Consider the following 23,092-nt stretch of genomic DNA (forward strand, 5'->3'; position numbering starts at 1 on the left):
GACATTGCTGGCTGCAGGAACTGTGTCCTAGAAGAGCTGGCTCCCCTTTTATTTTTCTTTTTTATAATATATTGAAGAAACATTACTTCGCCTGAAATGCTGCAAGATGGAAACCCATCTTCCCCATCCCCACCTGCACGTACAGCAGCCTCATTTTAAGCCTTTCTCCAAGAGAAGGAGCTTCACAGAAGCCTTCTCACTTTCTTGGCTGTGGAACACATCTCTCTTTTCTCTCTTCTTCCTTTTTTCTTTCTTTCTTTTTTTTTTTTTTCCCCCGTTTAGTTTTGCTTTTATGTGGTCAGATCCAATTTGAGTGATTAAAGACAAGGCCAGGCACCAGCAAAGAGCAGCAAAGGGAGCTACTTCTTTACGATCTGAATGACATCTTCATGCTCCATCATATGGGTTAAGCCCACTCTTTGAGGGCTGTATTTTGTGCTTGTCCCCTTTGAAGAAAAACAGGGAGAAGGGTTAGGAGGCAACCAGTCACATGAGGACAAGGATTTCTGTTGTTAAACACTGCTGTTAAACACTTACCCATACCAAGGCGTATTTGAACTGGCTGGCTAATGATCTGTGAATCCGGTGGCACTGCAAGACAGACAGACAGCATGTGAGGCAGCTCAGGGGCCCTCTGTAAACAACTTGCTCACCAATCAGGATTTAGAAGCAACTCCTGTCTACATCAGAAATGACAATAGTGGTTTTAGAAGCCAGTTAGCAGCACTTGAAATACAAAATAGATGCACAGGAATCTATAGATCACCAAAAGTTCCGTTTCACTGCTTCCATGTGCTTTTTCACTGCTCTGTATCAAGTAATTCTAAAAAGATCTTTCCTAGCAGCCAGAAAAGAAACCCAAGGCAGATGGAATCAGTCAAGGTAACAAAAGGAGAAGCCCAGCTAAGCACTGGCATATCCCCTACTTTAAAAAACTCAAATGAATCACAGCAGGCTCGAAGACTCCTTCTACAGATAATTAATTATAAATAACAGAGAAATTACCACATGCTCCACAGAAGCCCCTTTCCGTAGGATAATGGCATCTGTGAAGTCTGGTCTCTCTGCAAAAAAGCAAAGGGATAAAAAGAATCACTGGCTTTGCACTGAACGTGTTCTAACATGCTGACATTGTGCCACATTGTTTTCTGCTTATTGCTCTCCAACCCCCTGCCTTGTCACACTTGCCAGCAGCCTTCAGACACAGGCATCCAAGCAGCTGAAAGCATTGAACCTCTTCTGCCCACACTCCAGCACCCACAGGTTCAGTTATCCATGGCACAGCTCTCTCACAACTCACCTTCTGCAACCCCCTTCCAAAGACTTGGCTTTCAACAAAGAAGACAAAGTCAGAGCACACCTGTCTAAGTACAATGGCACCACTCTGCAGTTTTCTGCAAAATCCCCAGGGTTTCACAGCTTAACAAACTCACAGAAAATTCCTTAATCCTCTCATATCCACCCACTTCAGAGCTGTTTAGTTGTGATCACAGCCAGAGGAAGAACGTCTTGGAAAAGGAACAAGTTATAGATGTGCCTTCACCATCAGGAAAAGCTACAGGTGAATGGTAAAGCACAAGGAGGATCAAAGGCACCAGAGCTCCAGGAGCCCAGCATGGGAATCACCAAATCTCCCACAGAAGGAACAGGAGACCTCTTCTGGGCAGCAATCTGCTCATCACAGACTGCACACAGTAACTGTTAGAGGAAGGAAGCTGCAAGCTTGAAAACTTTATTTCTTTATGACAGCATCATGAAAAGCCTCATAATAATTCAGCTCTTCTAGTGCAGAGAAAATAGGTGAATCAGACAAAACAGAAAGCAAGAGTTAATGCTGAAAGCTGGTTAGGGAGTACGTAGCTGCAGCATTTCCAAAAGGTCACTCAGAGCCAGGCATCCAAGCCCCACTGGCAGCCTGTCTGTGTCTGTGAGTAGCAGCCCTTTGTGCCTTTCAATCCTCCTGCTCAGCCAGTGGCCACTTACGTCCTCGTTTCTTGGTGTAGATGCAGGTAAGTGCCAGGTATTCCCACAGCTTCTCCAGCAAGTAATCCAGGTTCAATTTCATGCCACAGCTGTAAAACACCAGGAAAGACTCAGTGTTTATTGCTGTTGTGATTTAGAGATCCAGAAGAACAAGGTGAAACATCTAATTACAGAGCTAGGGTACAAGGGGAAATGTCTGTAATGATGTCATTACAGGAAAAGCACAAGATGAAATTAATAGGGCTTTCTGAAAGGAAGTAGCTTTGAAGCAGCAAAGCCCCAGTCAGATACATCAGTGCTTCCAAGGGAACAAGCTGGAGACTTATTCTGCCCTGCAGATGGTGTGAGGAAGCCAAGCAGCCTGCCTCTCCAGGGGAAGGAAGCCCAGAAAAAGCTGCACAGTGGCTCTCTGCTCCTACCTGATTACAACACTGTGGGGTCTCCGAGCAAGTCGATCCACTTCCTCCATGGATATCTGGTCAATCTTGTTATAAACCTAAGACAAATGACAAACAATGCACTCCTTAGGATGTCAGTTCAGCAGCACTGCAAGGAAGGCAGACACACGCATGTGGGTATAAACAAGGCAGCTCAGCATCTGATATAGAAACACGGATCCTACCAGCCAGAGGCAGGCCAAGGCTTCTAAGAAATTCACCTGTTGAAATTAAGGAGCCTGAATGCAAGTTTGGGACCTTCTAAACCTCTCAATTTGGGCTGACTAGCAGCGTGCTCTCCAGCATCATGAATTTAACTCCAGGCTCAGTCATTATCAAACAAAGCCGTTAAATGACCTCTGGCTCAAGGAAACATTCACAAAAACTCCAATGTGGGACGCTGGCAGCAGAGGAACCGAAGGCTCCACACCACAGCAGCGAGCTGCACCACCAGCATGCAGAGCTCACGCTGCTCCACGGCAGCAGCCACTAGAGGGCACAGGGAGAGCACACAGCACAGCTGCAGGTAGAAGGAGCAAAAAACGCCCACCTCCTCATCCCCAACCGTTACGGCTTTGAGAGTCGGGAAGACAGAGATTCCTTCTGTAAAGAGGCGTTTAGTGCTGCAGAAGGCAGGCTGCTTCTGAGATACTCACGTAAAGGCATGGCATGTAGACCCTGTTGCCTACAATCACGTCAATGAACTCGTCAGGAGAACAGTCCTCTCTGAAAAGGACTTCAGCGTTGAAGATTTCTGAGGTGAACATTGTCAAGGTCCAAATCCTGCATGCCTGAACACAGCTGCGAGTCAACGGCCTGCAGCTGCCTGGCGCAGCATGGAGAAAGGGAATAAAAATGGGACAAATCAACCCAGGCCTCCTCTCACCCCACCAGGCACACAGCGAGGCCATCCCACAGCAGCTATCGTTTGGCTCGAGAGCTGCTGGCTTGAGGCTCCAGCGCCTCTCATTTTAGGAAAAGGATACTATACTCATGGAGGATGAGCTGTACCAACTTCTCGGAGCACTGAGTGAGTGTGACAGTGGAGTTGAAGGATATACCTCCACCCTTCTTCGGCTGCAAGACAATCAATCAACTCAAGAACAGCCTCCAAAAGCCACTGCCTGCTTCATCTGCCCAATGCAATGGGCAGCACACATTGCCCTTGGCTTCCATTAAGCAGCCTGACACAAGCTGTGCTTCTAACAGCCCAGGAAAGCTCACCTTGAAGTAGATATTTGGTTTGCTTTTATTCAGACGGATTCCTACAGATTCCAGTTCTTTCTCCAGCAGGGCCCTGCAGGGACACTGCACGTTAGTACCTGTGAGGTTGAGCCCAGCCAGGTGACACCCACACTCTTCCTTTTTGACTGTCATACTGATACAACCTTGTTATCAACTCACTGCAACGTAACACCCTCTGCTAATGCAGGACAGGGTCTGCAGTGGAAATCTAGCTCAAATCCATCTCTGCACAGCCATCCTGGAGGAATGATCTTTCAGCTGAGAAGCCCAAGCTGAGGTCTGCAGAAAGTTCTGTAAATGCTGCTCCCAGTTAGCCAGCATGCCACGGAGCACAACCCCAATCTTGCACTCAAGCTTAAATAGCAGTGTCCCTCCAGGTCTCCAGTGTACCTGGGATACGGTGATTCAGGGAGCTGGAATGTTTCCTGGGCACGTGGAAACTGCTGAACCTGACTCAGCATCCCGGCCCCACACACCCAGCAGCACACACTCACCGCTGCACTTCACCCTTCGTGGCATCCAGCATCATAATGACAACGTCTGCTGTCCTGGCCACAGCGATCACCTGCCGGCCTCTGCCCTTCCCTGAGGAGAGAGGACATGGCTGTGTATCAAGAAGAGAAGCCAGCTGTGAGTCCCGTGACAGACGGGGACTGCTGTTTGGGAGCAAGGGAAAGGATCCTGCAATCCTGTGCTGGCCGCAGTCAGCTGTCAAGGGGTCCCTGTGTGAGCACATCTGGCCCATCCAGTGCTACCTTCTGCCCAGCACAAGCCCCCAGAACATTCTCTGCTGCTGCTCTTCTGTCATGGCTTATACAACTAGCACACATAAAGCTGGCTGTATGTTGAAATGTCACTGCTGCCAGCTGGACAGACACCCCAGACCTGAGCAGTGGGAGTGGCTCCAGGTGGCAGAGGCAGCTTATGCAGGGCAGTGAGGTGGGCATTTTCTAGTCAAAAGAGAGAGAGACCTCATCAACCAACCGGGCCGTGCTCCTCTAAGAGACCATTAGGATGTCTTCCTAAATTTTGTAAATGTTTCTTTTGTCGAGACCTGCTGATAAGGAAGATAATGAAGCAGAAGCACAAAGGCCCAGAATCGGGAGTCATGGAAGGACTTGCAGGAAATTAATCAAAAGAAGTTACTGTTCAGCTGTAATTCCCCCCTCCGCCTCTCCAGCATCTTTCTTTAGATTTCCTCTGTACCAGAAAGCAGATGAGCAAAATAACACTCATGCAAGAAGGTGAGAAGTGACTGACTTGCTTTGGCTCCCACCTCCAGAAAAACATCTTTCTGCTACATATAGAGCCTTACGTGGGCCAGGGATAAGAATCGTGCCTCACATAAGATCAAGAATGCCAGTTTGGAAAGCCAGTGTGGGAACTATTGGCCTGGGAAAGCTGCTGATGTTTGATCTGGGCAAGAATGATACTGAGTGCAAGTCCCTCCTTTACATCAACATAGAGATCAGCCAACCTTGTGCTGCTCCTTCAATGATTCCAGGCAGATCCAACAGCTGAATATTGGCTCCTTTATACTGAAAAGGAAATGGATACAAAATTGAAAGCCTTGTGCAGGGTACCTCAGCTGCCCTGAAAGCCCCAGGCACATGCTGAGCTCCAAAGCCTGCAGAGAGTGGAACTGAATGAACGCAATATTGGAAGACAACTTTCCACAAAGCTGGTGGCTTTGTTTTGATGAGGCAACCTCTGGAGTGTTTCCCATTAAGCTGTGTTCAACTGTGGGTCACACTGCAATTCTAGCCTCCTAAAGAGTCACATAACTGCAGTCTGAAAACAGCACAGTGCAACTGCAACAACATTCCAAACTGATAAATAGAAAAGAAAGGGAAAAAAATCCAACAGCTCTATTTGGGTCTAACAAGTAAAGCTCTGTAATGAGCAAATGCCATAATCCCTTACCAAGACGGGTCAGAACTACTGATGTGCATTGCAGGTCTTACAGCACCAGGAAAAAAAAAGGGGGGACCTTTGTTCATTGGATCAGCAGAGTCACCATGTTTCAAGCTGCTGCTGCAGTAAGTCCTCAGTAACAGCTTCAGCTGGTGACTGGAGCCTGAGGCTGCATTTGGATGCATTGCAGTGCTGGTGTTCATTTTAACACCAATACGTCTGCTTCCATTAGTTAAATCTGCTTTCAATTCTGACCCAAGTTTTCTCATTACTCTTGGATACTTTTCAGTTTGATGCCCTTTACCATTTGCTTTACTGATAGACACTCAAACCACCGCTAATGAAATTCCTCAAGGACAGGAGCAGTTGTATTTTCTTCCCAAATTGATCACGGTACAGATTGCCTCTTTTAAAGCTTCATTAAAAACAAATCTGTCAAGGTTTCCAGCCATCTGGTCAATGGCGCCAATAGCAGTTATAAACAATTCAGCTGAGAATTCCTGTATTGCTCTGGTCAGTCGAACTGTGCCATACGAAACCCCGACCAGGCAGTCAATCTTGAAGAGTTATGCAGCCTGGAGAAGTGCTACATCAGCACTGCAGGTTGCAGACTTGATATTGCAAGCACTCAAGACTTGGTGAAGTTTAAAGCAGAGGTCAGCAGAGATCTCCAGATATTGCTGCTTCTCAGTGGTAATACAGGTGTAACTGCTGTAAGCAGACTTCTTTACACGTCTGGGTTTCTTACTGCTACCTTCTATGAAAGGGAAGAAAATCCTACTTACTTCTATGACTCCTGGGATACATGTCAGGGTTGTGAACTCATAAGATGCAGCTTCACTGGCAGTTGAGGTCATTAAACTCAAAAACGTGGACTGAAAAAGCAAGAGATGGCCATCACAAGAGGCACTGAAATGAAAGCACTGACACGCGTTCAGCAAAACATGCAATACTAAAAAGTGTTCATCAGTTTTTAAAGTCAGGTTGCAGCCATGCAGGACCCAGAGACTGAAGCAGTAATGGCTCTGCCAGCATGAAGATAAAACCTATTCTCTTGCCTATGTTCTCAGCAGTGGCTGCACTAGTTAATTCTTCATTAACTAATGGCAAGAAGGTGAAATACAGAGAGATGACAGATACCTGCTTTACAGCCCCTGCCAGTCTCAAACCCAGACAAACCACACTGCAAGGTTAACTCGGACACACTGACCTTACCCACAGAAGGAAAACCAATCAGTGCCACTCGGGCATCTCCAGATTTCATCACATCGAAGCCTTCTCCTTTAGCAGCAGAGGATTTGGAAGGTTCTAACAACTGAGCTCTGTATTTTGCAAGCTTTGCCTTCAGCAGGCCAAGATGGTACTCGGTAGCTGAAATAACAGAAACGCAGCAACTGGTTAAAGACAGTGCCTGATAACTCACCTGGAAACAAGAGCCTTCCTAAAATGAAACCTCAGATTTCAATCCGTAGCTTAACACACCCTACCTACATCCAGGTGCTCTGTACCTTCTGAGATATCAGCCACTCTGAGTAAAGTCTTACAGTAACCTGCATGCAAGTCAAACTTCAAGGAAATAAGATGTTTTCAGGTTGGATATTAGGAACAATTTCTTCTTGGAAAGAGCGGTCAGGCACTGGCACTGCTGCAAGGGAGCGGTGGGGTCACCGTCCCTGGAGGTGCTCCAGATTGTGGAGATGTGGCACTGAGGGCTGTGGTCAGTGGGCACGGAGGGATGGGTTGGGAGGAGGCACAGCCTGCAAGCAACAGCCCGCCCCGGGCAGAATGCCTCTGCACAGCCCTCCTGCAGCATCCGCCACTGCAAAAACGCAAGATACTCTGCCAACTTTTAAAACCATGCTCAGCTTAGAGCTCACGTACACGAATACAGCATTTACCAACTTATTCTTGAATTTACACCCGACACAGAGAACAAGGCAGCTCACTCAACAGAAGCTTGTAACAGGGGATGGCAGTTTTTATCAGCTCTCCTTGCCAGCATTCAGCACAGCCTCCAGCCCGCAGAAGCAGCAAAGCGCTGTGGGGCTGCCCTGCCCGGCCCTGCCTTGAATTCAAGCATCCGAATTCCAACCCGGTGCAACCAGCAGCCCGGCTCCCACCGCCGGGACGCGCCGGGCTGCGGAGGGGGCACGCGGGGACAGGGCGGCCCGTGAAGAGCGCCCAGCGCCCGCCCGGCCCAACCTGTGCGCTTCTACAGCCGCGACCACCGCTTCCCTCCGCTCCTCGCCCCCCCGGCACCTTTGTTCTTCTGGGTGCGGGCGATTTCCTTCTCGATCTCGGAGATCTTCTCCAGGATGCCCATGGCGCGGCCCGCCGCGGCTCCTCACGCCGCCCGCCGGAAGTGCCGCCGGTCCGTCCGTGCGCCTAAACGCTCCGGGCTGCGTCCACTTCCGCCGCCTGGCAAGGGGGGGGGGGGGATATGGGAGGGCTGCGCACTCCGCACTCCGCTCCGGCCGCCCCGCGCCCTGCGTTCCGCTCGCCTCTGTGGTCCCACTCGGCCTCCTCCCTGCACGGGGTCCCCCCCGCTGGCATCCCAAAAGGGCTGATGGAGGAAAGGATACGTGGCACAGAGCCCGCAGGATGCGTTAGGGCCAGGGATTGAGCTTCCCCCCACCACAGCGATCCCACGTCCACTGTTAAAGGCAATGGGATTCTTGAACCCTTGGATTGGTGGTCGTTAAGCAGCAACCCAAAAAAAGGGTTGTTAATCACCAGGATAGGCTCCTCAGGGATGTGGGTTGAGTCACCATCCCTGGATGTGTTTAAAATCCATTTGGATGTGGTGCTCAGAGACATGATTTAGCAGAGGGCTGTTAGTTAGGGTAGCATGGTCAGGTCTTTGTTGGAAAAGACCTTAAAGATCATTGAGTCCAACCAGAACGATTCTGTGATTCTAGGAATTTGTCCTCAAGCAGGGAGATGAAGCACAGTTGTCCCCATGAGCCGAGCAGCGCTGCCGTTAACAAACACACACAGATACAGGCCTCTTAAATAGATTTTGTTTTTAATTTGGACGTTGATAACTCCGCAAAATACTTCTCCCAGTCCCTTTTCCAAAGTACATCCATAAATATACCAATTCTTCAGCCAACACTGTTAAAAAAAAGAACTCACACCTTTTTCAGAAGCCGCGGATCCCCCGTCACTCCCTCTCCCAGCACCTCACCCGTTAGTCGCCTTTCACCACAATGTGACGTACTGAACAGCTCTTCAGCTCATCAAACAACTCAAAGAAAAAGAAAATCAAAACCAAGGCTTTAGAGAAATCCTGAACACAGGCAGCCCTTCACATCACTGTTCCCTGTCCCTAACACGTCTTACTGAGGCCGGTTGGGATTTCAGCTCAAGTGTTTCGAGTCTGCTGCCATGAGACAGGCAGAGGTACATGGCAAGAACACTTCCTCCCCCTATCAGCTTTCACAGGAAATCTGCAGGGGAAATTCTAGGGTAGATACATTACCGAATGACCCCAGGAACCTTCCTAATCCAGCTTCTACAGACAACCACAGAACCAATTCAACTGAACAGCATCAGAAACCCAAGTGTAACACTGCACTAACAGCACAGGGTGGTTACTGTCATTGCCAGCTCTGCACACAGCTCCTGAAAGCAACCTGTGGGGAAGGGTCTGCACCTGTGCTGCCACCTTCCCTACAGCTCACCCCTCCACTTCCCACAGCTGAGCAGCACCATTGGTTTCAGTCTCAAAACCAGGACATCTCCCAGCACCACGCATGCAGAAACACCTTTCCTCACTTCCCTGCAGCCCAAGTTTCTCCCAGAGCAGAATAAAAGCAGAATCTGTTTCTATGCTTCCCTACTCACACCAGCCCCCCCTCCTCCAGCTCCTCAGCCTTTGTGCAACACTACAAATCCACCTGCAACGAACGACCAGGACAACAGCACACACTTGCTCCACTCTCCCGTCTCCATCCGCAGGCAGGGCTGCTGGTTCTGGGGCCCAGGACTCACCCGCAGAGAGCAGCCCACAGAAGGGCACTTCCAGCACTGCATCATTTCCCAACAGCCCCACCGCCTCTCCAACGTGCACAACCCCAGCTTGGTGCATACAAAACAGGCTCACTGAGACCCAAACCCACTCCTCTTAAGGTTTACACTAGCAACGCAGCTGCTGCGCAGTACCCCACCTGCTGCCAAAAGGAAGCAGAAAACAAAACCCAAACAACCAACACAAGGGATGCAGAGGGCTTTGCTTTCCTCTCTCAGGCAGCAAATCCATCCTTAGCACCCACCCTGTCAGCACTGAAGCAGGGCTGCTTCAGGGGGGCGTTTTCAAACAGCCTGCAAAACACCAGCCAAACTGGCACAGAAGCCCTGCAGGGGTGACTGACACATTAAATATACAACTGAGGCCAGCTTTTAAAACGTTTTGCAAAATAACCTGCACACGCATACACACACACACACACTTTGGCACACAAGCCTTAAGTTATATCACTTGAAACATTTCAAAGTCAGAGAGATATTGAACTGGGTTTTTTTGTTTTCTTTTTTTTTTTGCCTTGCATAAAGGTATCAAGCAGTGGTGTTGGTGCAGCATGAGGGTTGAGTACAAATGCTGAACAGTTCAAGCTGTTTGTGTGGTGCTGCTCAACGCTTGCACTCCAATTACTGTCCCAAAGCAGAAGCTAGCTGAATACATACACGAATATAAAAACTAACATAGACATTCCTGGTTTTCAATGTGAAAACGGTAAAATGTAACTGAGTAATTGTGCATTTGCCATAGGGTCCTTGGGAAAAGGAACCATAAAAATATTTTCTTTTTTTTTTTTTTTTTTTTAATAAAAGTTTGTTTGTTTGTTTTTTCTTTAAACCCTTAACTTAATTAAAGAGCAAATTATACACCTATAAGCAGAGCTCAGAACCACTTTACTGACAGCCCGGAAGTCCATACATCAAACTAATTCCCAGTGGCAATTCCAGACACTGGAACAGCTCTCGGCTCCAAGGGGCCGGTGTTCCTGAAAGATCTGCAGCTCTGGCTAACCTCATTAGCCAGCAGGAAGCAAAGACTCGTTCAACCCTCATCCATCTCAGCCAACACTCCCTTGACAGACTGCAGCCGAGCAGCTGCCTGCCAAGCAGAGCCTCACACACGCGGCCGTGCCTGGCTCTGGGAGCATCAGAGCTGGCAATCTGGGTAAGAAACCTGAGTCCTGGCGATTTCAACCCATATCAGGCTGTAACAAGGAGAATACAAGCACCAAGCTTATGTTTTCTTATTACTCAGAGAATAGACCGATTCCAGCTACTGAGAAACAGCTTCCAGAAGGAGAGCCAGGAGGAGTTTCAGTGACAGAGAAACTAGCTGTGCAATAAGAAAGTGCATTTAAAGGTATCTTAAAACCAGATTAAAGATCAAATCGCCACTCGACAGGAGGGAGAATTAAGCTCCAGCAGCCATGCTCCTTGGGCTGGTGGGTTAACATTCAGGCTCTCTCTCTTGCGAGTCCGAGGGGCAGGAGAGAAGCGTGCCTTCCCGTGCTCCGGCAGGGACACAGTCCTCCTGGCAGGCCATGCTCTCCTGCCCCGTTTGCTTCTGTGCGGTATCAGTTCTGGACAGCTGTCATCGGAATTCATAGATAGGAGCGCTGTGCTCAGGAACATGAGTTAAATTCAATGACTGATACCTGGGAGAGAGGAAAAAGATGGATGAGGAGATTACACAGGGCAACGGAACCCCCCGCCTCCAGCTAAGAGCTCCTGTCCAGCAGCTGCAGCCAGGTGGGCTCTCCCTTTCCTTCGGGGCAGCCTCGGAGGCGTTCAAGCAATGGCTTTTCAGTGGCGCCAAACCCCTGGCAGGACTCAGCTTCATTCCTCATTTCCATTCCCACATCTTGAAGCTACCTGCAGCCAGGCTGCCATCGAGCAGGGCTGACTGCGGGCTTTGGACACCTTTTGAAGTTTGACAACTTTCATGTTCAAACAGTGTTTGCTTCAACTGAAAATTAGACTCAAATCTTTCAAAGCTTAGCTTAAGGGGATTCATCTGAAAGCCTCCCAGGCACCTTCCTTCCTTCTGAGAGCTTCCAGACACCCTACAGATTCGCTCACTGTGCGTGACAAATATCTTTATTATTTATCCAAAGCTAGGGAAAAGAGCTCTCACAGCTACTTGTCAGATAGCTCTAACAAAAAAAAAAAACACCACCACCACCACCAATTAACTTTGACTGTTCCCTGCATCTCGCAGCAACACCTCAAGCACCTTGGAGTACAAAGCACTGGCCTAACAAGACACCTGCCTGAAGGGAGCAGCAGGAGAGCTGTTACAGGTGAGAAGGCACTGAGGCTCCCTCTCCCAGGTCCCTCTGATATCTTCTGAAGGGCCAAAGCACAGAGAAGCTCAGAGCCTGAACTACTTAAGGCTTTTACAGGCAATCCCAACACAGGTTTGCAGGCTGGAGCTGGATAAACGCTAACAGTGAACCACAGTTGGGGTCTGCCTCCCAGCACCTCACAAACACATCAGATCATTGCTTCACTGCTCCACAGCACGTTTCCATACAGTGTTTCTCTGCAGCATGCTGCCAGCTCAGTTACCATCAGCCATGCAAAAGGCAGCACTTTAAACCACACAGATGGGCCAAGCACATAGACCGACCCTCCCTCCCCATCGGGGTCCAGCCACCAGACCAAATCCCCTCCCCACCAAAATGAGTGTGCTGCCTGGCTGCTCCCAGGACTGCAGATGGGCAGAAGAGGAGTCCCTGCTTTGTCTGAGGAGGCACCCTAAAAGGAAGCAAGGCTCCTTACCATTCTGAACTCCTATGGTAGTAATAGCCTTCTATAGACGCTGCTGACTTCTGGAAGCAGATGTAATAGAAACCAGCAAAGGAAGCACCGCTGATGTCTTTGATAGTGTGGTCTGGCACTAGGAACTGTTCCTGCTCACAAAACATAAACTGCATTTAGAAATGCTGGTCAAATATCCCCTCCCTCACCCCAACTGGCCCTCCCAAGTTGAGTACCAGCACCTATTAACACAAAGCACTCCTGGGTGAGCATTCCCTGCATTCCTAGCAGCCCAGACCAAGACTTCTGTGTTTTTTTTACCACCTGGCATTGCAAGCACCTTACAGGGAAGCAAGAACTGAGAGCAAAACCACTTTTAAAGAGCACAAAAAATCAATTTTAGTCCAACACCTGCCCCTTCAAACCAGAGGCCAGTCACAAAATCAACAATCAGAGCTGCCTGAGGATCCCCTCCCTTCACAGCTGCACAAAGCAGTCGAGAGAGAGGACTCAACCCAGCTGTAGAGCCAAGAGGGGTGGACTGGTCAGCAAACTGCATCAAACCCAGGCCCAGCACAGAGGCTGGAGACACTGATTCTCTCAGCATCTGGAGAATCACTAAGCATGATGATGTTCTTGTTGTGTTTTCAGGTATGACTGCAGCCCTTAAGGATGCAATTAGCTGACTAGACAGGAGTCACACTGGGATTTGCAAATATGGGAGGTTAATGAGGTCGGATAGGGCAAGATCTTTCATTAGGCCAGCACCAGTAGTTGAGAGAGCTTTCAAGTCCCTGTCAGTCACTTGTAAGCAGCTCATCAGAGAAGGCAGCACACAGTTTACCTTCCATCTCATGAAGACATAGTCCCCGTTTTTCAGATCCTCATAATCAAAGTCATCAGAGTTAAATGTTTTTGCATACTGGTAGAAAGCTTGGAATTTCCCCTAGAACAAAAGAAAAACAAGTAAACACAAAAACCAGGAGGCTTACTCCAGGAAAAGTGCTTACTAGTGCCAGCTGCTATTCTGGAGGGAAAAAAAGAGGACCTCCTCACTGAAGGGATTGCTCTTCCCTCAGAGCAGCAGTGAGTGCATGCCCCAGGACTAGCACAGGGCAACAAGGACTGCAGCCATCCACAACCACATCCAGCCTGGTTGCAGAAGGTCCTGCACTTCTTGGGGTGTATACATGTTGACAAAAATATAACAAACATCAGTCTGGCAAGCGGCAGCAAAGGTCAAGGCAGCAAAATAATCAGCCAGCTGCTGTGGCCCTGATCCAGGGCACACCCTGGCCTGGTGAGAAGGCTGAGGTTGCTGGTGCCACAAGACACAGGTGCCTGTGCCAGGGGAGCACCTTGCCCCTTCTCCACTTTGTTTTGCACCAAGAGTTCAAAGCAAGGAGCGTGTTCTCATAGGAATGAAAGAGATGGAAATTGCTCCTGCTTCCCTTCCAAGTCCAGGGCCAACAACTGCATAGCAAGACATCCTCTCCATTCCTAGAGGTCTCAGCTCAGTCTGCTGAAGAGACCTCCAGACACCAAGACTCTGGCAGAGGGAGGAGGGCACCCCAAAGGAGAGCTCCTTGCATGGGCACTCTCAGTACCTCACCTATACCAGCTGCTCAGCCAGGACTGCATCAGACCTGCATGTGGCCCCTGATTTATTTACCCAGTGTTTACGATCCACATCTTCATCAGCATCCCACTTGCGTGTTAAGAAAGGGTGCTTTTTACTGATTATTTCCCCTTCAAAGAAAGTAGTTAGGGTTGGGTACTCCTAGGAGAGAAGAGAGGTAAGATCATTTGTCACTTAGTGGCCCGAACTCAGCAAAAGGCAGCATCTCACAGCAAGGGCTCCAGGCTTCTCAAGGATCTTGGAGAAGCACAGTAAGAAGTGTCACACCCATGAAACACCTCTCACTGACTGCTCAGCACACAGCACACCACACTGGATGGATGCAGACAGAAGCACATAAAGATCTGAATTGTTTAGGCTATGTTTTCTTCTAGCACAAAGCTGACTGCAGGGTCAGGCTGGGTTCTGCTCAGACCCTAAGGGATGCCAGATACACTTCCTTCCTTCAGGTCTCCCATCAAGGCCCATCATATTTAGTCTATATGCCAAGAACAGCAGACTTAAGCCATTAACCAATTTAGCAGTCAATTTTGCTGCATGGTCAATCCCTTTGCTTCCTCCTTCTAGTGGTAGCTTCTCCTACCTCACCAGGAAAAAGAAAAGCCTTTGAACAGCATCTTCCCATGCTGTTTTGCAATTAGCACTCACCTCTGTAAGGCCTTTAATCTTCAAGTATCCACAGAGATAGGAGTTTTCCATGTCCACATGCTAGAAAAAAAGCGCAAAGTCCCACTATTAGCACGCACAAGAAGGCACTCAATTGATCCAAAGCTATTTCTAACCCCAAGAGCCTCCAAGGCTCGATTCTGCTTCAGTTGGTACAGACCACCCAGCTCACAGCCACCCCAAGGCTGGGGGGCTTGGGAAGAGGATTTAAAGGTGCTCAGCCATCTTCTGATGGCCTGGCTGCTTTCAGCTCTTCCCAATCTCAGCCAGAGGTCTCTGCCTCATATCCAGACCTGGCACACAAAGCCTTCTCAGAAGGCAGGTGACGTCTTATGCATCTTCCCCAGATCTAATGCTTTTGTGTCATTCCTCTTGTAAGTTCCTGAGCTGCATCTCGCCGCTTCTGCTATGCAGAAATGAAGCAGTGGGATGCTTCTGCTCTGAGTGCCTTTCAAGCTGGGGGATTTTCCAAGCCTTCCCCTGCCATCTCCAGATTGGTTTTCAAAGCAAGAAGCGAATTATTTAGAGAAGTGCAAGCATCAGCTGTGAGAAGATGGCTTTTCCCCACCTGTGATCAAAGAAAAGCCCCATTTCTCTGTGCCGAGCACAGGGAGAGCAGGCAGCCATCCCTTCTCATCCGACAAGCACAGAACAGCATTTTTTAGCACAAAGATAGAGCCAGCCTCTGTGAGAAAGCAGCATGCAGTGAACTAAACAGCCATAGGATGTCTCCATCAGAGCAAACTGTAGCGGGTACATTTGTGCTGTTGACAAGTGGAAGACTGGATGAGAAAGCAGAGGGCATAACTCACACTGCCCCATCTGCAGACCCTGGGGCTCTGACTTCACTTCCCAGTGCCAAGCCATGCATCACGCTGCATCACTGCTGCACACCCAGACTGGGTCCCTCGATCTGACACCACCAAAGCAGGAGCAGGGCTGTGATTTGCCATAGGAAAGCATGCATCAGATGTCTGGTTTCCCCACGCAATAACAACCCCACACCGCTACCCGAAGTGAGCGTGCCAGTGCCTCTGACTACAAATGAAGCATGCAGGGTGACGGTGACTCCAGAGAGGATTAGGAAAGCCCCATTCTCCAGAACTGTCTGGTTGCATTCCTAGTACAGCAGAACTGCTGCACTCCTCCCTTGGTTCTCCACACAGCCACCAGCACCATGGGATGAGGAACCCAAACTCCAGCAAAGGGACCTGGATCCTCACTGAATTCCAGCTAGGCCTGAAATACAGGCTGCCCCACTGCTGGGGACTTCCTGGGCACCTCCCAGCACAGGGCAGGCTCCCACCCTTCCTCCTGGCAGCCCAGAGGCACACGGGCACCCCAAGGCTGAGGGGAATGAGGAAGAGACCTCGTGTTAGGTATCTCAGCAGCCACAAGGACAAATAGGGGCAAAAGTGTGAGAGGAAATGGGAAGAGATCCCTGGTTAGGGATCCTATCAGTCCTGAGGTGAAAAAGGAAATGAAGCCGAGAGGGGAGAGGAGCACAGAGGAGCACAGAGCCGGGCGGGAGGCTGCCAGAAGGTTCGGACCCACTCAGAGAGATCTGAGGAATCGGGGAAAGGAGCCGTGAGAAAAACAGGAGACTCAGGGCCCGCGGAGATCCAGGAAAGGGGCTCCCGAACCAGGGGGTGTCGAAGGAGCGGGGAGGACTCGGGGAACGGCGTTCCAAAGGAGCGTGGGGAGCACCGCCCGCCCGGCTCTGCGGCCGTCAGGGGAAGGCCCGAGGCCCAGCGAGGGGAAACGCAACCCGGCCCGAGGGCGGCCCCTCACCTGCATGACGACCTCCACCTCGTAGGCGTTGCCCTTGCTGCGCTGCTGCCCGCGGAACTTGGCGCCACTGTACAGCAGCGAGGTGGCCACGCCGGGCTGCGCCGTGTTGATGGGAGGCGGCGGCACCAAGCTGCTGGCGGCCGCCCCGGAGGGAGCCGAGGAGGCCGAACCCGCGGCTCCGCCCGCGCGGCACCGCTCGCTACGCACCGGCATCTCGGGAGGATCCCCGGGAGCCAGCGTGGCCGGGGCTCAGCGGCCGCCGCCGGGGCCGCCGCCCGCGCTCCGCTCCCTTCACGCCCAGGCCGCCGCCGCCGCCGCCGCCGCCTGGCTCGGGGCCTCCCGGCAACGCCTCCGCGCTCTCCCATTGGCCCTCGCGGCCCTGCGGGAGGGCGGGACGGAACGCTGATTGGCGAAGAGCTCTTCCTCCCGGCACGCTTTGCCGCGAGGGCTGCTGGGAAGCGTAGTTTCTTCTCCCCGCGCCTCACGCGACGGGACGGCTGAAGGGGCAAAACGCGTTCTCCGCGCGGATTGGTCGGCGCGGGGGCAGCATGGCGGCGCCCGGGGCGACGCGTTGAGGCGAGGGAGGCCGCTCTGTTTCCCCTCCGCGCGCGGCTCCTCCTGGTTTTCCTCTGCTCTCCCCGCCGCGATGTGGCGCCGCCGCCGCCTCCTGCAGACCCTGGGTCGCCTCCCGGCTCTCGCAGCCCGGGGCCGCCCGCTGGGGCCGGGCGGGGGTCGAGCTTACGCCCCTCCCGCAGGTGAGGTGCGGCCCCCCGGGAGGGTTTCGGATCCCCGTCTGAGAGGGGGGAGCTCGGCGGGGGGGTCCTGAGGGCGTTTCGTGAGAGACCCCCCGTCAAGGTCACCTGAGGGTTGGGGAGGGGGGTCGGGTTCCGGCCTTCAGAATGTGCTGGACAAAGTGAGAAGTGGTAAAATCCGCTCCGAATGGGGTAAGGAGGCTGTGGGGCCTCGCTCTGAGCTGTTGCTTTTCCATTCGTGGATTTGAAGGTTTAGTTTGTTTGCGGATGGGATGGCAACGACCTCCTCCACCCCTTCCCAGGCGTGGCTCAGGCACGTGCTGGGTTGTGCGACCTCTCTACAGATCTTGGTGGAAACACGTGGATGGGAGGGTGGTAATCGTGTTTCACTGAAGCATGGTGGAGCCATTGGGAGCCCACCGAGGGGCCTCTCAGATGCCAGAATCCTCTCAGATCTGTGCTCCAGCAGTGTGGCATTTCCTGAGGCCCTGAAACTTTCAGGGGGCCGAGAATGAGTGCATCCTCTTCCCTCTCCCTGCTAGTCCCATGTTGGCAGGGAGCAGTGCGCAGTGACAGTCAGCCAGGAGGTGGATTAAATGGGCTCAGCATTTATGAGCTGGTTGTAATTGTCATGGGAATCATGCAGACTCTTCCTGCCTTAAGTGGGTGAGATGAGTCCAGCAGCACTCCCTCCTACGTAAACCAAGCTCTTGGGATTTTGCTGGCGGTGCTTGGAGTGGTGCTGGTATGAAAATAGGCTCCTTGGAAAGCAGAGCAGCAGTTCCCTGTGCTCACCGTGCTGGGGAGCAGGTGTGCACCTGAGCTGCTGGGTGGGATGTGTGGGCTGCGGTGAGCTGAGCGCAGTGGTTCCTCCCCAGTGACTCAGCTGCCACGTGCAACATGTCTGACACATGATCCTGCTGCTGTGCACAGGGTTCCTGGCTCCTGCAGGCGGTGTCTGCAAGAAACCTGCTCCTATGGGTGGTCAGGGTAGCTGGGGCACTGCTGTGGGTGTCGTCAGTATCGTGACATCTCCCAGGTTGAATAGAGCTTACTAAAATGGAGAGGGGCTGGGGAGTGGATGAATGAGCAGGATTTCGTGACAGTTGTGTGGGCTGCAGCAGCTCTGAGGGCTCCCTGTGTTCTGACCTGTGACTGGGAGAAGGGAAGGGGACCAAACCTCTTCTCACTGCCCTTTCAACTGCTCTGTTTTCAACCCCCAGAGAGGAAGCGGTTTTACCAGAATGTGAGCATCTCACAAGGAGAAGGTGAGTGCAGGTGAGGGCTGGTACTCATGCAGGGAGTTTTCACCACAAGGCAGTGGCACGCCTGCAGCCCCTGTTGTGCAAGTGGGCTGTTTGTCACCAGCGTGCTTTGTCCTTTTGTCATTTGTAGTAAAACCACGTGGTGGGAAAGTTTCCAGCATCATTTGGGGGAAGGGCAATGTCAAAATGCTGATGATGGTTGGAAACTTGCTGATTCCATGCCCCTTTCAGCTCCAGCTCTGAGCTTGTTCCCTCTATGGGGTAGTCTGTTGTTCCTTAGTGCGTGCTCCTTTTTAATTCCCCAGGATTTCTACTCTGATTCCCCAGGAGGCTTTGAAATCAACCTGGACCACCGGAAGCTGAAAACACCCCAGGCCAAGCTCTTCACTGTCCCCAGTGAGGCCTTGGCCATTGCAGTGGCAACAGAATGGGACTCTCAGAAAGACACCATCAAGTTCTACACTATGCACCTGGTGAGCACAGCAGGTCAGAGTGTTGAAGCACAAAAATGGTCTCCAGAGGCAGAACACAGAGAGAGCAGGCTGTCCTAATGTCAGTTGAAGTGGGAACAGGAGTTCAGCACCTTGGCTGAGCACTCTGGACAACTTGAGGCTGTACAGGCAGCTGGGTACTGGCTAGAGGACTGGGAGGGAAACTTGTGTCACTGGGGAGTTTGAGAGCATTTCTGGGGACAGCAAGGGGTATGAGGAAGCTGGATAAATCCTATTATGTGAGCCATGGTCTGGCTCTACGTTTCTCTCTTAAGTGAGCTTCTTGGTTCAGGAAGTCTGTCCCAGATTCTTCTGCTTATGCTTGACCTAGTACAATGGAAGCTGCTGCTTCCTCAAGCCTTGGATACCAGTGATTTCAGCTGCCTTTATCCTGCAGACCACACTGTGCAACACAGCTCTGGACAATCCCACTCAGCGAAACAAAGTGCAGCTGATCCGTGCAGCTGTGAAGTTCCTGGAGACTGACACTCTCTGGTAAGAGACTGTGGGATGCATTGGCACAGAGGAGGGGTTGTCTTGTTGCTGAGTGGTTTTTTGGAAGAGAGGTTGAGAGAACTGAGGGAAAATGTCTGGTCTAACAAAGTCATTGCAGGGCCCTGGTCTGTCCTGGCTTTGGCCCAGGGGTTTGAATTAGATTAGTCCAGTCCTATGTCCACAAATCTAGTGCAACTTCATGCATTTAAAGGGCATAGATATGAAGGAGAACAGAGATCTGCTCCTCTGTTGAAATTTGTTTTGGAGATGTCCATGTTGGGCAGGGGGCAGGAGCTGCAAGAAATGAGGATTTCCTTGGCAGAAAAGCTAAGAAAGGCTTGGGAGAATGTCATCCCAGTGCCCTGGCACTCCTGTACCATAAAGGCGTAGGAAGCTTAGATTACCTGTACTCGTAACAAAATGGACTTTGCTCTTTAAAGCTCTTGTGGGTTGTAGAATCCAGCCTGCCCAAGCTCATATCTCACAGTCCCAGCCTCTGAGGTGTCCACTAGCAACTGCTCTGCTCCTGAAGAGACAGGGAAACACCTTGCTCTTTGTTTAGGACTTTGTGGTGTTGGGCTGGTCTGGGTGGTGGCTGGTGAGTGCTGAGCCGAGCCACTGGGCATGTGAGGTAGCAGGAGGGGCCCTGTGGGATTTGTCCCATGCTCTCATCACTAAATCTTGCTGCATACTCTGGCCAGTTTCAGGTAATCTGCTGGCTCGTGTTGTACGGATTGTAGCTCTGTTATAGAGCTGCATAGAACTGTCCTTTCTAGAACAATAAAAAGCTCTGAATTTGGGGAAGAGAGGAGGGATTGTACCCAGTCACAGCTGCTGGCAGGGTGGACAAGAAGCCTATGCTCCCCATGCTGTGGTCTATGGAGGGCACAGACTTCCTTCCCAGGAGTGCTGTAGTCTGGCTGGGAGCAGTCTGACAGCTTGTGAGTGAACGCCCACATGGCTTTGTTGTGCAATGTTCCAGCTATCGTGTGGAGGAGCCAGCTGCCTTGGCAGAGCTGCAGAAGAAAGAATGGGATCCCATTGTTGCCTGGGCTGAGAAAAGGTGAGAGGTTAAAGCTATTTCTGAAGGCCCATAGCTGTAGTGCTCGTGACTCAGAACTGCAAGATCCACGAGCTTTTCTAAAGGGCCATGTGATCGTGTCAGGTACAACGTGGCAATCGGATCCTCTACCAGCATCATGGGACCAAACATCCCAGCCAGCACCAGGGACACCTTCATCAGCCACCTGGCCTCCTACAACATGTGGGCTCTGCAAGGTGAGAGGCTGTGTGGGCTGCACAAGGGCAGGAAGCTCCTCTCAATGAGAGAGAGGAGAGACTGTAATGTTTTTCCCTCCTGCTGATATGCCAGAGGTGATCTGAGCATTGAGGTCACTGCGGTGATGGTGTTCAGGAGAGCACTACTGTGCTGTTAATTGCACATCTGGCTGTTAGGAGCCCAGATGGGAGCGGGGAGGCATCACTGTGATCTGCCTGAGGGGGGACCACAGCCTGACTGTCCTTTCAGAGCATGGGAAGATGCTGCTGTAATGCTGCGGAAAACAACCATGAATGTTGTTTGTCTTGGATTTTTCCCTTCCAGGTATAGAATATGTAATCACCCAGCTGAAATCTCTGATTCTGTCCCTGGGCCTGATTGACAGGCACATTACAGTAGAGAAAGCCGTGCTTCTGTCTCGGCTGGAGGAAGAATATCAGGTAAATTATGTTACAGAGCAACCCTATAATTCAAATAGCAATAATCTCAGCGTGACAAATGCACCCCCCCACCACAAATAACTGGCGGGGGAAGTGCCTGCTATTACCAGAGAGGTTCCACTCCACTAGTCTGGAGCACGCTGCTGTAGAGCAACATGATAGATGCAACAGCCCAGGGTGCTCTTGGGGCTGCCAGTTTCGTTTTGCAGAACCCAGGTGGCTGCTGCTTTTCTCCCTCTCTAATCTGAAGTGCAAAGCCATGGATGGCTTCTCTTACTGTGGGTTTTCCAGCCCAGAGGCTTTGCTAGACACCAAACTATTATTAAATTGTTTCCTGGGAGATCACAAGCTGGAATCTGGCCTGGTGTGAAGCTCTCCCTGACTCAAAACAGCTGAAGTTGATGAGAGTATTTTTATCCTCCCTTTAAGGGGTTTTGCTTCAGAGCTCAGTACAGAGGAAGCATGTCCTTCCACCATATTCATCCAGAGATCTCCCTACCCTAGTAGTGCAGAGTAAGCACAGCTCCTGGAGGGCTGTCTGTGTTTCCAAGACATGAGAAAGGAGGCTGAGTTGCCTAGCAGCTCGGTCTGTAATCCAGTTCTGAACTGACTCGTGTTCTTCCTCTCCTTCAGATTCAGCGGTGGGGCAATGTGGAGTGGGCCCATGACTATGATCTGTGTGAGCTGCGTGCTCGTGCAGCAGCTGGGACTCTCTTTGTTCATCTCTGTTCAGAGAGCTCGACTGTAAAACACAAGCTGTTGCGGGACTAAGGCTGCGGGACTGGGTGGAGGAGGAAGATGCCAGTGAATTGCTGCCATGACCCAGAGAGGGTAACCACCATTCTGCCACCACAGCTTGTCTGGGATCAGCCTTGTGCTGAGGAACTGCGGCTTTATGGGCAGCTCGTTGCTGCAGTGCAGCGCCAGCAGTTTTGAGCCCACGAGGAGGAAAGGTCAAGGTGAGCTCCCTCTGCGTTTTCAAGGCAGCAGCGTTGTCCATTACTAGTGTCTGTAATTCATGAGTGGAGCTCCCTTGAAAGAAACAGCTTCCTGGGCAGGGCACAGCACAGACACACCTAGCATATGCCACATGTCTTCATAGCTGCCAGCTCCTGACACACACTTGTTATGGAAATCTGAAAACAGACTCCGTTGCATCTGTTCTTCATCCCTCAGTGTGCCTGTATGTAACACCAGGGTCTCTCTGTTTGATTAAAGGCACGCCTCTGCAAGATACTGAAAGCTAATGTTGCTGAGTATTTCTTTGTTTTAATTGTCAAGCCGTGGTGTAGATTCTGAGCTGCTGGGCTCTGTGCAGGTGGGGGAATGGCTGTAGGCAGAAAGTCACCGAGCAGAGCTGAGCAGGCACTAGCTATCAGATGGATTAGCTCTCTCCGTGTCTCTGTGTGAGTCTCTGTGCTAGGTGCCCTGTCCTAGCAGCCAAGGAGCAGCAGGGAGCTGACTGTGCAGCGCTGGAGCAAGCAGGGAGGGGGAAACCTGGGCTGCAGCCATTTCCAAAAGCATAAGGCACTCGGAGCTAAATCTGTACATCAGGCAGCACCAGCTGAAGGGCTTTCAGGAGACCTGGTCTCTCCCCAGAGTGCATGTGCAGCCACCCTTTCATTTAACCTTCCCACCTTTCTCCTTGCTGCTTGCCTCTAGCAGTACCGCCCTGGCCAGCATCATTCCTCAGAAGCTGCCCACAAGTGAGTGCAGCAGCTGCTGTCACTGAGCAAGGAGGGGAATTAATGACTCCTCGCTCGGCTGTTGCGAGCGGCAGTGTGTGAGTTCCTGTGGAACCATTGATTTCCCTTCCTGCTAGCTGGGGGCTGCTCTGCTCACGCTGCAGAAAGCTGCTTTTGCAAGAGGCAGTGACGAGACAAGGCTGCTAGGCACGCAGAGCCCCAGCCACAGC

At 51.2% G+C, this 23,092-nt stretch overlaps 3 protein-coding genes across 3 annotated transcripts; 1 reads left to right on the forward strand and 2 right to left on the reverse strand.

Annotated features, from left to right (window-relative positions):
* Positions 1-359: 359 nt before the first annotated feature.
* DRG2 (developmentally regulated GTP binding protein 2) lies at positions 360-7,902 on the reverse strand (the record flags this gene model as incomplete). Its single annotated transcript, XM_079542696.1, has 13 exons — positions 360-446; positions 538-591; positions 1,006-1,064; positions 1,984-2,072; positions 2,403-2,479; positions 3,077-3,174; positions 3,407-3,497; positions 3,645-3,717; positions 4,160-4,250; positions 5,143-5,203; positions 6,365-6,454; positions 6,790-6,950; positions 7,839-7,902. The coding sequence occupies 13 exons, from the start codon at positions 7,900-7,902 to the stop codon at positions 360-362; spliced, it is 1,095 nt and encodes a 364-aa protein (XP_079398822.1).
* A 3,288-nt stretch (positions 7,903-11,190) lies between these two features.
* GID4 (GID complex subunit 4 homolog) lies at positions 11,191-16,668 on the reverse strand (the record flags this gene model as incomplete). Its single annotated transcript, XM_079542956.1, has 6 exons — positions 11,191-11,254; positions 12,381-12,511; positions 13,204-13,305; positions 14,032-14,139; positions 14,647-14,706; positions 16,456-16,668. 6 exons carry the CDS (start codon positions 16,666-16,668, stop codon positions 11,191-11,193), a joined length of 678 nt encoding a protein of 225 aa, XP_079399082.1.
* A 433-nt stretch (positions 16,669-17,101) lies between these two features.
* On the forward strand, positions 17,102-21,948 carry ATPAF2 (ATP synthase mitochondrial F1 complex assembly factor 2; the record flags this gene model as incomplete). Its single annotated transcript, XM_079543163.1, has 8 exons — positions 17,102-17,210; positions 18,431-18,475; positions 18,800-18,945; positions 19,361-19,458; positions 20,441-20,521; positions 20,624-20,736; positions 21,062-21,177; positions 21,811-21,948. The coding sequence occupies 8 exons, from the start codon at positions 17,102-17,104 to the stop codon at positions 21,946-21,948; spliced, it is 846 nt and encodes a 281-aa protein (XP_079399289.1).
* Positions 21,949-23,092: the final 1,144 nt, after the last annotated feature.

Source organism: Tetrao urogallus, assembly GCF_951394365.1.
Source record: "Tetrao urogallus genome assembly, chromosome: 15".
Taxonomy (NCBI): domain Eukaryota; kingdom Metazoa; phylum Chordata; class Aves; order Galliformes; family Phasianidae; genus Tetrao; species Tetrao urogallus.